General features: G+C 40.5%; 1 protein-coding gene across 1 annotated transcript in view; it reads right to left on the bottom strand.

Annotated features, from left to right (window-relative positions):
* Positions 1–15,521, bottom strand: part of TRIP11 (thyroid hormone receptor interactor 11) — a 69,998-nt gene extending 54,477 nt beyond the window's left edge. Inside the window, exons 1-4 of the mRNA XM_055418397.2 lie at positions 14,774–15,521; positions 10,773–10,831; positions 3,455–3,565; positions 1,382–1,660 (exon numbers count right to left, since the gene is read on the bottom strand). Coding sequence (XP_055274372.2) covers positions 1,382–1,660; positions 3,455–3,565; positions 10,773–10,831; positions 14,774–14,912 — 588 coding nt within the window. The 5' untranslated portion in view covers positions 14,913–15,521. The remainder of the gene's footprint in view (positions 1–1,381; positions 1,661–3,454; positions 3,566–10,772; positions 10,832–14,773) is intronic.
* Between the last annotated feature and the right edge of the window lie 2,273 nt (positions 15,522–17,794).

The following is a 17,794-nucleotide window of genomic DNA, read 5'->3' as shown; positions in this document are numbered from 1 at the left end:
GCATTCTGTGATTCATGGGGTCGCGGAGAGTCGGACAAGACTGAGCGACTGAACTGAACTGAACTGAATGGACCCAATTATACCTACAGAAGGCATTCAAGATATGCTGAAGTAAACATACCAAAAATCCATCTTTTCCACATGAACTCTTACCTTGGCAATGTTTCTTAGAATGTATTCCTGAGATAATCAGTATCACCTGAGTACTTATTTGACTATATTTTCCATCACCCTAAAACAGCCTATAAAATACTAACCTTGAAACTCTGGTTAGTAACAGTGGAGCTACAATATCACCAAATTTCTCAAGTTATTCTTACACATATAATGTTTAGGAACTATCACCTTTTAGGAATAAGATGGACTAACATATCATCCTCTCTAAGGTTTATCTTGGGTACTGGGAATATCCAGCAACTTGGGAAGCAAGGAGATCATTTTAATTGGGAAGATTTCTCCTTTATGTAACAAGATTACACTCACAAAAAGATAGAAAATAATCTCTTATATACTTTATTTTTCTCCACAATGATAAAATAAAGTCCGTATGAGCAATATTTCAGTTTATTTCAGGTCTTGAGTACATTGGCTACCTCAATAATACATGAAATCTGATATACAAGACAAAAAAGGGATTCTTGGAACAAAGTTTACAGTCCAAAACAGAAAGAACTTAATATCTATTCTAATATTTGACAAAAAAACACAAAATAGTTTGTGTCTTGTAATACCAATCTATTATCAAATTTTTTTTCCTTTAACATATAACAATGGTGGCTGAGATGGTAAAGAATCTGCCTGCAATGGAGGAGACCCAAGTTTGATCCCTGGGTCAGGAAGATCTTCTGGAGGAGGGAATGGCTACTCACTCCAGTATTATTGCCTGGACAATCCCATGGACAGAGGAACCTGGTGGGCTACAGTCCATTGGGTTGCAAAGAGTCAGACATGACTGAGCGACTAACAGCAATGCAAACAAGAACCTCACACCACCATCTACACGAACAGATTCAAATCTGGTGCCCTGGAGCCCTGAGTTCCACCAGGGAAGTCTCAGGGACTCCAGGGAAAAAGTGCAAGTTCAACCACAGGAACTCTGTTTTTATCTCTTTTAATGGCTGAACTTGTAACTTTTATCTTAAAAGTTCTTTTGCTGTAAATTAAAAAAAAAAAATTCTTTCAAATATTGTACAGAAGAAGAAACTGAGGCTCAGAGAAAGAAGACCTGACTAAAACCAATTTAAAAAGTCACTGACAGAATTAGAATTAGAATACAGGTTTTCTGATTTCCTAGTCCAGGGTTCTTTCTGATACCAAAATGTCTATATAAAGCAGGAACAATTTTATTCAGTTTTCAGAAACTCATGAAAATTCTACCTACCTGAGCAATATGCCTCCAATGGCCAACTTCAGACTCAAGTCTTGAAACTTCATTTGACAGTCTATTTATTTCTCGTTGTGATGAAATGATGTCACCAAAATCCATGTCATCGTCATGGAAACCGGAAGCATGGTGACTTAAACCGTAACCAAATGACGAAGACGCAGTAGTTGCTGGTACACCACCAGCTCCTGAATCCACTGACTGAGCAGCGGACTGCAGCTTCAGCAACTGATCCTGTAGCGCAATCTGTCTTGCTTTAAGATGGCTGATTTCCACCTACATTTATAATCCGTATTTTAGAGAAAGCACTGTGAAATAATCATACTGACCCTTTAATATATTCATAATGCTAAAAGTTATAATATTTTAAAATTACCAATGATTCTACTCTACCAACTGAACAACCAAGTTGTTTATAACATTCCCACGTAACACTTTTATTTCAAAAACAAACATGATTACCACAGTTAAAGCAGAGATAATGCTTTGATTAGTATGAGGAAAAGAATTCCACTCATACATCAACTAAAGCAACAAAATGCTCAGTTAAACATCAGTTTACCATTACGAGATGCTACATTATCAGGTAGTTTGGCATAGGCAATTTCTTCATAAGCACTGTTGAGTTTCCTTAGAACACCTGTTGGAAGAATCTTTTCAACCTGATTGTACAAGGCTGGATTTGGGCTAATGCACCATGAGTCAGGTAACTTGTACTGGTCTACACAACACAGCTGAAAGAAAGCTTTGATTTATTAATCTGATCTTCACTGTAAGCCTTGCAGATTATTAATTAGCCCATTAGTCCCAGAAGGAAATCATGTATTCAAAGAGGCCTTGGTTTTAGCCTTGGCAAAGACAGGCCAGTGAAAATCTAACTCTACTCAGGAAGAGAACTGTATAAAACTTGTGATATGCCAAATGGAGTTTTGACTGAAGGCTGGAAATACTTAAGTCAACATCCAAAAGAAGTTACAAACACAGGACTTAGCATAATGCCATATCCATTCCAAATGAGAGATTATACAAAACATGAAAGTGAGGGAGCTAGAGAAAACTAAAATAAGCTTTCTATAAAATACTCAACCTAGTCCAAAAGATATCCTGCCACAACTAAGGAAAATCTGACCTGAGGAGACAGTTTTATTGTACTGTTGTTTTTATTCTATTTTATGAAATCAATTCCAAACAGATTGGAAATTTAAATTCTTTAAATATTAATCTTTAATGTGGTTTACTTTTTCATCTTAGTATGTCACTAAAAGAACTAGAAATCAGTGCATCTAAATTTTTAAAACCCAAATATAAAGTGATTGTAGAAATGAACATTTAATCAACACACTGAAGAACACCCCAATGATCTGAATAATTAAACAATAAATGGCTCAATTCTATAGAGGCATTCACTGAATTCCACTTATGTACTAAAACTAAAGAGAATTCAATGACCTAGGTACATAGGTACAAAACCTAGGTACACAGCCTGTATTTTAAGGATTCATAGTAACATTGGTTAAATTATATAATACTATTGGCACTGCAAAGGCAAGATAAGCTACCTCCAAAATAACTATTTCTATCAAACTAAAGAGGAAAAAATATACAGAACAGGTAAGTCAACTATAAAATACCTAATCTTCTGTTTTTCCATGGAAAATCAAGTAAACACGAATAAGCATATGTTAACATTTGTAGTTAAAATCATTTTGTTTAAAAAAGAAATGTTATCAGCAATCACACTGATTTAAAACAATTTAGATAAATAGGTGAGAAATAAGTTTCATAAAATCAGAAATTATAAACAATAGACACCTGAAGATATTTTATACGAACACTTTTACTCTTCTGGAAAGCAGAAATTAAACTCCACAAAGGTTAGTTTATGTAATATAAACACAAAAGCTTACAGAGTACTTGTTAAATCAGTGATATCACACTGAGTTGGGAATTATTAACTCCAACACCCTTTTGGTATTTTCACAGATCTAAATAGAGCGTGATTTATAACTCTTAGAAACCACCCTAAATACACTGCAGTGAAGTAAACATGAAATCTGTTATAATCTTTACCTCTTTCTGTTGTAGCTGATGTCGGTAATTCATGGATTGCTGCTTTATTTGAAGCTCTGATGCCTCATGCTTCTCTTCCAGATCAGCACAAAGTTTTTTGAGTCTCTCATTCTAGAAGGAAAGAAAAGAGTGCTTTCAATAAAAAGACTAAATATAAAACATGTTAGCAACAGTTATGTGCAGGACCTTATAAAAAACATATTGTTTCATGCACAAAAAAAATGTACTATAGCAGGTCCCAGAATTTTGTTTTTTAAAACACAATTCCAATTAAAGTTACACGTACAATAAGCATGTTAATAGATTATGCATAATTGTTTTTAAAAAACCCTGCTCAGCTTGATTTTCTGCTAAGAGAAAGTCACTGATCAGTGTTTCCCCATCTCCATACACCCAGTGTCCAACATACTGTAGGCAATAAATGTCTGGGCAATGAGTGACCTAGACTACATGTTTCAACTTTTGTGTTCCCCCTGAACGGCACAAACTTTTTTTTTTTTTTTTAAGAGTACAAGTGTTTAAAGAAGCCCTTTATATAAGACTTATGGTTGAAGTATAGGTAGGAGGCCAAAGCCTCACATAACTTGTCTGACTGAACCTCAGCCTCCTGAGCAAGGCATCTCTGAAAAATTCATTTTGAAAACCACTACTAGAACTGTTTGAAAAACTACACTTAAAAATACAGAAAATATTCTAAATATAACTCAATAAATTTGGATATCACAATCTTTTAAGATATTGGAAAATGTGGAAAAAATTACTTAAATTTTAGGTTCAGTTCAATTCAGTCGCTCAGTCATGTCTGACTCTGCAACCCCATGGCCTGCAGCACGCCAGGCTTCCCTGTCCATCACCAACTCCTGGAGTTTGCTCCAACTCATGTCCATTGAGTCGGTGATGGCATCCAACCATCTCATCCTCTGTCGTCCCCTTCTCCTCCCACCTTCAATCTTTCCCAGCATCAGGGTCTTTTCCAATGAGTCAGTTATTCACTTCAGGTGGCCAAAGTATTGGAGCTTCAGCTTTTAGCATCAGTCCTTCCAATGAATATTCAGGACTGATTTCCTTTAGGATGGACTCGTTGGATCTCCTTGCAGTCAAGGGACTCGCAAGAGTCTTCAACACCACAGTTCAAAAGTTATCAATTCTTCGGCCCTCAGTTTTTTTTACGGTCCAGCGCTCACATCTATACATGACTACTGGAAAAACCATAGCTTTGCCTAGATGGACCTCTGTTGGCAAAATATGCTATCTAGGTTGGTCATTGATCTTCTTCCAAGGAGCAAATGTCTTTTATGGCTGCAGTCACCATCTGCAGTGGTTTTCAGTTCAGTTCAGTCGCTCAGTCGTGTCCGACTCTTTGCGACCCCATGAATCACAGCACGCCAGGCCTCCCTGTCCATCACCAAATTAAGTCTTTCACTGTTTCCACTGTTTCCCCATCTGCCATGAAGTGATAGGACCAGATGCCATGATCTTAGTTTTCTAAATTTGAGCTTTAAGCCAACTTTTTCACTCTCTTTCACTTTCATCAAGAGGCTCTTCAGTTCCTCTTCACTTTGTGCCCTAAGTGTGGTATCACCTGTGTATCTGAGGTTATTGATATTTCCCCCTGACAATCTTGATTCCAGCTTGTGCTTCATCCAGCCCAGCTTTTTGCATGATGTACTATGCACAGAAGTTAAATAAGCAGGGTGACAACACACAGCCTTGTTGTACTCCTTTCCCAATTTGGAAACAGTGTATTGTTCCATGTCCGGTTCTGTTGCTTCTTGACCTGCATTCAGATTTCTCAGGAGGCAGGTAAGGTGGTCTGGTATTTCCATCTCTTGAAGAATTTTCCAGTTTGTTGTGATCCACATAGTCAAAGGCTTTGGCGTAGTCAATAAAGCAGAAGTAGATGTTTTTATGGAACTCTCTTGCTTTTTCGATGATCCAATGGATGTTGGCAATTTGATCTCTGATTCCTTTGCCTTTTCTAAATCCAGCTTGAACAACTGGAATTTCTTGGTTCACGAACTGTTGAAGCCTGGCTTGGAGAATTTTGAGCATTACTTTGCTAGCATGTGAGATGAGTGCAATTGTGTGGTAGTTTGAACATTCTTTCGCATTGCCTTTCTTTGGAATTGGAATGAAAACTGACTTTTCCAGTCCTGTGGCCACTGCTGAGTTTTCCAAATTTGCTGGCATATTGAGTGCAGCACTTCAACAGCATTTGATTTAGGATGTGAAATAGCTCACCTGGAATTCCATTACCTCCACTAGCTCTGTTCGAAGTGATCCTTCCTAAGGCCCACTTGACTTCACACTCCAGGATGTCTGGCTCTAGGTGAGTGATCACACAATCGTGGTTATCTGGGTTATTAAGATCTTTTATGTAGAGTTCCTTCATGTATTCTTGCCACCTCTTCTTAATATCTTCTCCTTCTGTTAGGTCCATACTGTTTCTGTCCTTTATTGTGCCCATCTTTCCATGAAATGTTCCCTTGGTATCTCTAATTTTCTTGAAGTGCTCTCTAGTCTTTCCCATTCTACTGTTTTCCTCTATTTCTTTGCATTGTTCACTTAGGAAGAGAGAGGAATCAAAATGAGAAAGATTCTTGATGGTGTTCAGTTCTGGTTGAAGCCATTTCCTAAAAGACTGGCTAAAATTTCTGCCCTCGGAATCCATAAGATTCATATTTCTATCCTTAACTATCCCATTGTGCTTAACCCTTCTTATATTATCAAGGTCTGCTGAAACCAATTCTAGTTTTTGAGTTTCGTTTTTTGAGCAGTCCTAAGGACTGATATTTATAACATTCTTTCTTAGTAGTTTCCGAAAAAAATGTACTTAGAAAACAAACAAAAATATTTTATTTTGTAATTACCGTAGGGGTACACTGAGCACTTTTATAAATCTCAGAATAATCACGAGGTCATAATGATCTTGTTTTTTCTGTACCTTGAAACGTTTTGCTATTTTATCATCGAATTAGTCAGGGCTCCCAGGTGGCTCAGTGGTAAAGAATCCACCTACAATGCAGAAGACGTGAGTTCAATCCCTGAATCGGAAAGATCTGGAGAAGGAAATGGCAACCCACTCCAGTTTTCTTGCCTGGGAAATCCCATGGACAGAGAAGCCTGGTAGGCTACAGTCCATGGGGTTGCAAAAGTGTCAGACATGACTGAGTGACTAAACAAGAATTAATCATTACTCATCAATTGTTTACAACTATGTTAAAAAAAAAGACAAGAAAATGGAGACTGAAGGAATCATCTATGAGAATGATAAAATACAGTGAAATAACTGAGTACTATGGGTGGAGGAGCCTGGTAGGCTGCAGTCCATGGGGTTGCTAAGAGTCGGACAAGACTGAGCGACTTCACTTTCACTTTTCACTTTCACACATTGGAGAAGGAAATGGCAACCCACTCCAGTGTTCTTGCCTAGAGAATCCCAAGGTCGGGAGAGCCTGGTGGGCTGCCATCTATGGGGTCACACAGAGTCGGACACGACTGAAGTGACTTAGCAGCAGCAGCAGCACATCATCTTTTAAAAAGGAAAAAGCAATGGAGACACTATCTTTGCAGTGTTTTTTGTTTTGGGTGTTTTGTTTTTTTTTTCCACTTTCATCGAACATAGTTGGAAATTCAGAATTCTCACTTTTCAACGGAGAAGAAAACTGAGGAAAATATTCCACAATTAGACAACTAAGAACATAAATGCTGAGAGACAGAAAACAGCACTCTAGAGTCTAATGGTTATAGTGAAAATGATTGTAGAAGCAAAATCTCAGACAAGTCTTTGAAAAACAATATCCTACATGAATTTCTCAAACTCAGGAACTGAGGCGTGAACAATGTATTTCCAAGAACAAAAAGGAAATATGGTGTTCTCATGAGATTAATCATTCAATAAGATTTTATCTCACAATATTTTGTGAAAAAAAACCTGAGACACCCATCCCATTTTGTTAAATGGACACATAACAGTATTCTTTCATTACAATATTTATATACCAACATTTACTTGATACAGTCCCTATGTGGACAAATGCTGAAGACACAAGTATACATAGGTGACCAGGAGGAAACAAATGACAAAATTGAAAAAAACTCAGTGGATTGATAGCTTTAATTGGTATTTAAAATTTAACAATTAAAGCACTTTGTACTTATGGAGCAGTCATGTTTTTAACAAAATCATAAGTCATCAAAGTTTTCATAAGTATTGGTTTAAATGACCTAAGTCAGAAAAAAGAACTAGAAGATCTAAATCTATCAGAGATGTAACTGAAACCTGGTCAGTATTTACAAGAAACAGTCCAGTTCATGAAAAAAGTTAATAAGCAGTTATCTGCATTCAAAGAACGTTGCCTCTTTTGAAATAATATATGTAAGTTGATATGCATGCATGCTCAGTCACTTGAGTTGTGTCTGAGTCTTTGCAACCCCATGGACTGTGGCCCACCAGACTCCTCTGTCCATGGGATTATCCTGGCAGGAATACTGGAGTGGGTTGCCATTTCCTCCTCCAGGGGATCTTCTCCACCCAGGGATCGAACCTGCATCTCTTGAAGCTCCTGAACTGGCAGGAGGATTCTTTACCACTGAGCCACCTGGGATACCGTATGTATGTACACAGTGTACACACACACACACACACACACATACATATGTATACATGTTTTTAAAGGCAAAAACTTAGGGAATAAAAATTTACATTGTTTTAAGTGGTCACTGAAATTTCTGATGAAGTTTTTCACTATCACTTTATTCTTACTTCTGTAAATTATTTATAAAATAATTTAACAGGAAAATTAAGGGTCCACTGGATCCAGATGGTAATGGGAAGACTATTTTTCTTGGCACAGATGGTTAAATTAGCTTAGGTTGGTTGCTATTACTTGCAACTCAGGAAGCCTAACTAATTTAATCAGTCTCAAATATTAACATCTGTAAGCAAATCTAATTTCCTCTAGAAAATATACTGCCCTCTGTCTATACTGAAGCTTTCTAAATAAACAGAATTTTCTATTGTAATTTCCTACTGGTTTTAATCATATGTTCACCTTCTTTTTACAGTCACATAAGGTGTTACCTTTATGAAGTGTTTATGTGCTGACAGAAGGCAGAAATCATGTATAATCAAAATCACCCTGGAAAATAAAGCTTTTGAGAAATTCAATAGTCTATTATCCTCTAGTGTTCGAGTAGCTCACAGTACTCTGAATAAGCACCAAACAAGGAAGTTGACTATCACTTAGGGATACATTATACCAAAAATAAATACTTGTGAACACTAGAATCATACCTGCTACTGTCCAAGGACAACACTAGGAGAGAGACTAGAATTGAAATCAACAGAGGGACAGAACATTTCTATCTTCCCCTTTAAGTTCAATACAGAGCAGTCATTCATTAGCAGGTTAATCCCATTTACTACCCCCCATCCCCCACTCAAAACATATACTGGCAAATTTAGCTTCATTAATGCCACTACACACATCTCTGCCATCTAATTTTTCTGGGTACGCCCATAGTGAGTACCCTCTCAAGGATTTCTCTAGAGACCCTAGGAACTATTTCCTATCTTGATCTTACAAAGAAAGAAGCTATTAAGTTCATCTGTCACAAAAACACCTACTAACTAGGTAATTACAGCTAAGATCTCTTAAATGCCACCAAACTGCCATCTTCTACTGATGCAGAATGGGGTTTCCCAAGTGGCGCAGTAGTAAAGAATCCGCCTGCCAACGCAGGAGACGCAAGAGATGTAGGTTCGATTCCCGGGTCACGAAGATCCCCTAGAGCAGGAAATGCCAATGTGCTCCATGGAGCATGGACAGAGGAGTCTAGCGGACTATAGCCCATGGGTTCCGTGCGCGCACACACACACACACACACACACTCTCTCTCTCTCTCCCTCCCTCTCTCCCTCTCCCTCTCTCTCCCTCCCTCTCCCTCTCTCTCTCTCCCTCCCTCTCTTTGTCTCTCCCTCCCTCCCTCCCTCTCCCTCCCTCTCTCTCTCCCTCTCTCTCTCTCCCTCTCTCTCCCTCCCTCTCTCTCTCTCTCTCCTCCCTCCCTCTCTCTCCTCCCCCCTCCCCTCTCTCTCTCTCCCTCCCTCCCTTCTCTCCCTCTCTCTCTCCTCCCTCCCTCCCTCTCTCTCTCTCCCTCCCTCCCTCTCTCTCTCTCTCTCCCTCCCCCCCCCCCCTCACTCTCTCTCTCTCTCACTGAGGCAGAAAACTTCAGTAGTCCCTCTTGAGAGATCCTTCACTTTCAAATTTACAATCTTACGTTGGTAATCTAACATGTGTGCGCTTCAGCTGCTCAGTCGTGTCCAACTCTTTGTGACCCACTGGACTGTAGCGGACCAGGCTCTTCTGTCCATGGGGTTTTTCAGGCAAGAGTACTAGAGTAGTTGCCATTTCCTCCTCCAGGGGATACTGATACCCAGGGATCGAATCCGAATTTCCTGTGTCTCCTGCAAGGCAGGTGGATTCTTTACCTGCTGGGCCATCGGGGAAACCCTTGTAATATAGACCAGAGTTCAATGATGCTTGTTGTCAGAAAGTATTTTCTTATATTTAAATTCCATTTTCTTTTTTATGGGCTTAGCAAGGGAAAACATGCTTACCACAGTCAAAGGCTAAACATTGTCTTGGCCAAAAAGTTAATTCAGGGCTTTCCATAACATCTAAAAAACTTTCTAGCCAACCCAATGGTTAGATGTCTTTAGTACTTAACAATAGATGCCATTTAAAACCTTTCATTTTTTTATCGCTTACCTTTGAACTCTTTTCAAGTTTTCATCATCCCTATTAAGTACAATGACCAGAGCTAGTTACCACAAGGCACTGACTAACAACGAAAAAAAATGGTAAAATTATTTTGTTGTTCTTAGATTCTACATTCTCTGCATACAAATATCACACACCTTTTTAATGTTAGGGAATTAAAAACTCTATATTAACCAGAAATGCATTCTTCACATTACACTTAAATGTACAACTGCAGTTTTAGCACACTATTCAGTTCAGTTCAACTATTAAAACACTGTAAATCCTTGAAATGATAAATTATTGTCACTATCATTTCTATATTTGGCAGATTTCCTTCTTCGACTATTCAGAAGCAGAGGTGGGAATATTTAACAGAAAAGTGCAGTAACATGTAATTATATCTTCATCAAAAGAAGATGATAGAGCTTCAGAAAAGAAAAGAAAACTAAGATAAAGGGGAAGAGAAAAAGTGCATTAAAAAGAGAGGACTGAAATAAAGCGTAAATAACTCATGGTTTCAAAAAAGAAAAATCTAAATCTTTACGTTTCCTTACCTCTGATCTTAAGATTGCATGAATGGCTTCAACGTCCTTTCTCCTGGCATTAGGTAAATCTGCCACAAAAGAAACGGTACATACTGAACACATGGTCAACATCATGTGAAGTAAACAGGCATCTTTAAGAAAATACATTCCACTGAGCTTTACACAGAATGGTATGCTGATCTGAGGACAAATTCAGAAGACAAACATCACTTGATTGCTATCACTATTCTCTACTGTTACAGATGTTTACTGTCATATAAGTCATTTTGCCTATCTTCTATATTCAAGAGCATCTACCTTTACCCCTTGGAAGTGTTCATTAAAGTTTTGTAATGGAAAATTAATCTGTTTGCTTAGTATAATTTTTGATGAAAGGTATGCAAAAATAAAATTTTTCCTTTGACCTCACAATGGGGTCTTAGTTCCCCAACCAAGGATTTAATTCGGGCCCTCAGCAATGAAAGCACCAAGTCCTAACCACTGGACTGCCAGGGAATTCCCAATGACATATTTCCAACTTCTTATGCAACTGGGGTTTAAGATCTTACTAACTTTTTCTGCTTCTAATACTACCAAAAAGATTAATGAGTTCTTAAAGAATAAAAATGCAGTAAAAGAACCCTTATTTCTAATAACATGGACACAAGTTATTGAAAATGAAAATGAGCTCAGTCTTGTTTTGTACATTTTCATTTAAAAGGAAAGTGAGAGGACCAAAATGGCAGTTGATGCTGCCAGATAATCAACCTCCACATAGTTAGATTTCTTTTCTAAGTATTAGTATTTTTCATTACTCTCAGTCCTTTAATACTGTAAAAATAACTTCTCTGAATTACAGTTTAAATCAAAAGAAAATACAAGTGGCATCCAATAAATAATAATGACAAACCTGCTCTTCTTGTTTTGAAAATCACTAGGTGGGGATGCTTGTGTGGTTGTTTATACAAATTGCTTGCAACTCTGACAAGACTGTCTAATTGCTACTTGGAAGAGAACAAATTATAATCTAATCTGTTTAGGAAGGTCACTGTTAGAAGCCGCAATTGTTTCAAAGAGAGATTAAAGAAAAACAAGGTCACGAAGACCTCCCTCCATATCCCTCTCCCCAGAACATGGCCTTTTTAAGGATAAAGGGGAGATGTTACGCAGACCAAAAAAGTTTTCCTCAATGAGGGAAAACAAAAATAACAACCATCATTTATTAATGCTTACTATTTGCTAGGCACAGTGTTAGGTTAGGCATGTTACAGTAATGATTTCATTTAATCCTCCCAACTTCATGATAGGTATAATTATCTCTTTTTAACAGATAGGAAAACTTTGCTTTTTAAAGGTTAAGTATTTAACAATTTGCTAAAGACCCCACAATCTGTAACCCATGGATGTGGAATTTCAATCCATGTCTGATTTAAAAGCCCAAGCTCCTAAATCAGTATAGTGATTGGTAGAATAACAACTTTCTGATATTGTAACTATAGATAATTTTCAAGTTGTATCAACAGTGCTATTCTGAACTGTTATCTTGTTCATTGCCGGCACAGGGTAGACACTCAATAAACATTTGTTGAATGAATACATGAACAGAATTCTGACCCTATTTTTAAATGATTTATAAAATCAATAAACTGGATGTTAAACAAGTCCTATTTTAATACAAAGAGAAAACAATAAAAGCAGATTTTTAATCACTTAGCAAAATTTTTACTAAGCATGTACTATGCACCAAGGAAGCTACCGCACATACTAGTAATGTAAGAATAAACGAAACGGAGCTGTCAGAGAGAGCCACAAAGTTCCATCAGACACAAGCGACTCGGCCTGCCACGGAGTGAGAATGGTTTCCCCAGGTGCCTGACAGGTCAGCAGGGTCGTGCAGGAAAAGCTGTTTCCCAGGCAAAGGAGGGTAGAGGAAGAGGTAAAAAGGAAGGGCTTTCCACGCATAGGCTTGGAGCTGTGTAGGTACCTCACAAAGTTCCCTGTTCAGAAGTCCTGGTGCAAGCATGCTTGTGTATATCAATGTATGTCTATGTGGCTATTGAGAGAGAAGGGGAAGGGAACAAGAGATAAGACTGAGAGAGACAGGTTGAACCCAGATAGGATAGGTTTTTGGTTCCCCCAAGTTAAGACGTTTGAGTTTTATCCCGTAAGTACAGAGTCAAGAGATTTTTAAAGCACATTTGTTTTTAGAAAAGTAACTGGTAACACAGTGGCTCAGAGGTTAAAGCATCTGCCCCCAATGCGGGAGACCCGGGTTCGATCCCTGGGTCGGGAAGATGCCCTGGAGAAGGAAACGGTAACCCACTCCAGTATTCTTGCCTGGAGAATCCCATGGACAGAGAAGCCTGGTAGGCTACAGTCCACGGGGTCGCAAAGAGTCGGACACGACTGAGCGACGGAACGGAACAGAACTGGTACCACAACAGAATATGGAATAAAGGAGGAGGAAACAAGCGCCAGGACAAGAAAGAGAAAGAGTGTGTGGGACGGATAACGGGGAAGGGGACTAAAGCAGGAGGAGGAATACAGGACAGGGCAGATACAAGAAACACTCCAGGCACCAGATGAACAAGATTTGGTGGCCAACTGAAAGTAGGAGAAAAAAGAGGCAAAACAATGTGATGGAGATTTCTAAGTTTTGGAGAACGCGCAGATGGTGAAACCATTAAAAGTGAGACTACGGGAGCACATTTGGTGGGAAAAACAAAATGAATTCCACCTTAAGCCTGTAGGACATCCAAGTTGGAGGGGCAAGTGCGCAGTTCCTGGCTTAGGGTCAAAGAAATAGTCAACTGTTTTCCCCTGTCTAGGAAACAACAAGAGACTAGGCATTCCCCAGTTAGCCAGCCCTCAATGTCACATGATCATTTCCTGAACACAGGAAGAATCCCTTTAACGCCCAACCCAACCCGTCCCACCTGATGTACCCCCCCACCCCAGGGATACCCCAAGCAGTTAAATGGTACCAGCTACCATTTAACAGCAGCTACCCAATCTTCTTCCCTTCTAAATAGACCCCACAGAAATCCTAAATATAGAAACTATCTTTCTAAATCAAATTATCTTTCTCTATTTCAAGGAAATAAACATGCATACTCAATTAAATCAGTATTAAAAAATTAAACCAGAATGCTAATTTATTTACAACAAACAACTAGCAAAGGAACTGCTCTCACCCAAAAGACCACCCTCTCTGGTGGCAGACCTAGATTGAAATTAAAGAATTCTTTTGATCTAAATACTACTTGATGAAAGAAGTATCAAGAAATCAAAACAGCAATTAACTTAATCATTGATTACCATGTAACTCCTGGTCACTATTCATTAGTAAAACAAAAGTCCTCATTGTTGTCCTCAAAAATGAGTTAAGGTTGCTAAAGGGACCCAAAGAAGAGGGTTACCTTCCTTGCTCTCCTGAGCAATATGGGAGGCATTGGGCAATTAGGCATGAAAATACACTCTCAGCTGAGACGCTGTAATGTGCCATCAGAATAAGCAAAAATATAAAATAGGAAAGCCATACCCATGTTTCACTAACATATATTCAAGTGAGAAAGAGTAAGAGCCACTAAATATTTTTTATTAAGTTACGAAAATCGAAGAAATCCCCTCCCACCAAAAAAAGTGACTACGTGTCATAATACAAATAATTCTTTAAACTATGTCGGTATAAAGGAAGAGGATCAAAATCAGTTCCGCCTCCAAGTTAAGGCCAAAGTAAGCGGTGGGTGTGGATGAACCAAAGAAAGATAAACTCTACGCGATGTAAGGGCAGTTTCACTCTGCTCTGAGCTATCCCGAGTACAAAGGAGAACCACCGGAACTCTTTCCCCTACCCTAGTGGTCTCTCGTTAGAGAAAATCACTTAAGAGGGAAAAGGAGAAATGTAAAGGAAAAAGGGCGGAGTGACACTTTTCTAGACCTGTCTGCGTCTCATGACAGATGGACTTGGGGACCAAACGGATGCGCCCAGGGTCCCAATAAACCCCTCCCTCCATCGCCCCAGCTGTTACCTTCCACTTCCTCCGTGCCCTCCATCAGCATATCCTTCGTAAAGTTTGAAATCTGGCCAGTGAGGGAAACCAGGCTGCCCCCGACCTGACCCAGGGACTGGCCCAAGCCGGAGCCGAGGCCCCCAAGCCAGGACGACATCGCTGCGGGTTAGAGAAGGTCGGCTCTGCTCCGAGAAAAGCGGCCAGCGTCGTCGGACTACTCGGCCAAATGTCCTCGAACCGCTGCCTCCGTAGAACTCTCCAACAATCAGGAATCGAGAACACGACTGCGGAACGGTTCCCAATCCACGCCGGTTTCGGGGGCTCCCACCAACCGCCGGGTTCTGATTAGAAACGCAAAGGCCTGGCCTGAGCCTTTACCAGGGGCCTGCCTTCAGCGACACAGTCACCCCCGTGGGCCTCCACTCATTCTCACGACTTCCCACCATCCGGATTAGGCCACTTCTGCTGCTGCTTTAGTGACTTTCCCCAGTTCCGTGGGCAACTCCTGCCAACTCGACGCCGGCCGCCATGACACCCACTAGGAACGCGTCTATGGACCATAGAGAGGCGCCGTGATAGGGTAGAAAGGCCCTGCAGAGCCGCCGGACGTGTCCGGGGTGCAGGGGAACATGGGATCGCGGAGGACCGAGTGCGGCCGCGGCGGCCGCAGCCTCCAGCCCCGGGGCAAGGTCAACTTCCACGTAGCGCCCCCGCTTTGGTCGGAGACCGGGACCCGCGGCAACGCGGCGCTCTCGCCAGCTGCAGCTGGGTTTCAGGCAGAGCCGACCCTCAGTGGGTGGCCTCCCAAGTCGGCGTAGCCTGGGAACCCCGTGGACTCTTTATTTTTGGGAAAACCTGAGTGTATTAATTCTGATTGCCCTCGCGAAGGCAGCGGTGCAAGGAGATTGGGCGGGGATCCTCCACCGGATCAGAAGTGGATTTTACATAACTTATCACACGTGTACTGTGATGATTATTCTACACCCTGTCAAGGGCCGCTGTGTACTGGGGACTACGGTAGGAACCAAAGGTACACAGAATGGAAGGGTTGCAAATTCAAGTGTCCAGGCAGCAAACATACTTGTGTTGATTACCTTCGTAGTGGAAATTTTCTCTGCTGCCTTTCCAGCGCACAGCTGAAACCAGTGCCTTCTTTAGTATAAAAAGAGCTCAATAAACCGACTTAACCTATAAAGTTAAAAATACAGACTACCTTTTTCAAAATAACTCTGAAGAGGACAGCAGGGCAGCTTTATGCAGAAGAAATACTCTTCTAATGTGAACTCTCTCGTACGGTATTGTGACACTAGCCCTGCAAGGGCCCACCCCTCCCAGGGTCCTCAGTTACAGAGTTGCACACAGCTGTGTCCTGACTTCGTTGCTTTCCTCTCGAGAGGAAAAAAGGTCACGTGACTTACAGGCATTTGCTGCAGTGCGATGTGGACCTACCTGGCCAGAGAGACGGCCACATTTTTTGCTTTGAAAAGAATAGGATAGGTCTGCAGATCTTTTAAGCATAGAACCTAATATACTGGCACCTTTCTCCTTGATTTTATTCACAGCAGGAGTCACTGCAGATTTCATTATTTGTGAATGGAACATTAGGAATGCCTCCAGTGTTTGAAATATGATGGTACCAAGGAATAGTGTTGTTAATAAGTCACTGAGTGACATCTGACTTTTTGCAACCCCATGGACTGCAGCATGCCAGGCTTCCCTGTCCCTCACCATCTCCCAGAGTTTGCCAAGTTCATGTTCAAGGAATAGTAGCCCTCTCAGACGGTAAAGCGTCTGCCTACAATGCTGGAGGCCCCGGGTTCAATCCCTGGGTTGGGAAGATCTCCTGGAGAAGGAAATGGCAACCCATTCCAGTATTCTTGCCTGGAAAATCCCATGGACGTAGGAACCTGGTAGGCTACAGTCCATGGGGTCTCAAAGAGTCGGACGTGACTGAACGACTTCACTTTCACTTTCTGAAATCTGAATGCTTTTAGAATAAAATTTGTATCTTGTACTGAAAGTGTTTATTAAATGTTTTCTATATATATTTTTTAAAAGGCATCAATGCCCGGGGGTTAAATGTGCAGACACTGGGGTCTGACTGCCTAGATCTTTATTAGCTGTGTGACCTTAGGTAGGTTACTTAATTTTTCTGTGTACCAGTTTCCCATTTGTAAATTGGGGAATGATAAAAAATATTCCCTACAGGGTGGGGTTTTTTGAAGGATTAAATTAAGTAGTATTTTTAAGTGCTTGGAACAGTGCCTATACATGGTGAGTTTTAATTTAAGTGTTCAGTTCAGTCTCTCAGTCATATCCGACTCTTTGCAACCCTGTAAATCACAGCACGCCAGGCCTCCCTGTCCATCACCAACTCCCGGAGTTCACTCAAACTCATGTCCATCGAGTCGGTGATGCCATCCAGCCATCTCATTCTCTGTTGTCCCCGTCTCCTCCCACCCCAATCCCTCCCAGCATCAGAGTCTTTTCCAGTGAGTCAACTCATCGCATGAGGTGGCCAAAGTATTGGAGTTTCAGCTTTAGCATCAGTCCTTCCAAGCAGCCAGGATTGATCTCCTTTAGAATGGACTGATTGGATCTCCTTGCAGTCCAAGGGACTCTCAGGAGTCTTCTCCAGCACCACAGTTCAAAAGCATCAATTCTTCAGCGATCAGCTTTCTTCACAGTCCAACTCTCACATCCATACATGACCACGGGAAAAACCATAGCCTTGACTAGACGGACCTTTGTTGGCAAAGTAATGTCTCTGCTTTTTAATATACTATCTAGGTTGGTCATAACTTTCCTTCCAAGGAGTAAGCGTCTTTTAATTTCATGGCTGCAATCAGCATCCACAGTGATTTTGGAGCCCAAAAAAATAAAGTCTGACACTGTTTACACTGTTTCCCCATCTATTTCCCATGAAGTGATGGGACCAGATGCCATGATCTTCGTTTTCTGAATGTTGAGCTTCAAGCCAAACTTTTCACTCTCCTCTTTCACTTTCATCAAGAGGCTTTTTAGTTCCTCTTCACTTTC

The sequence above is a fragment of the Moschus berezovskii genome, chromosome 21 (assembly GCF_049115385.1).
Source record: "Moschus berezovskii isolate FMDL1 chromosome 21, NW_MosBer_1.0, whole genome shotgun sequence".
NCBI lineage: Eukaryota > Metazoa > Chordata > Mammalia > Artiodactyla > Moschidae > Moschus > Moschus berezovskii.
Note: the sequence above shows the minus strand (reverse complement) of the source record. Positions and strands in the feature narration are given on the sequence as shown.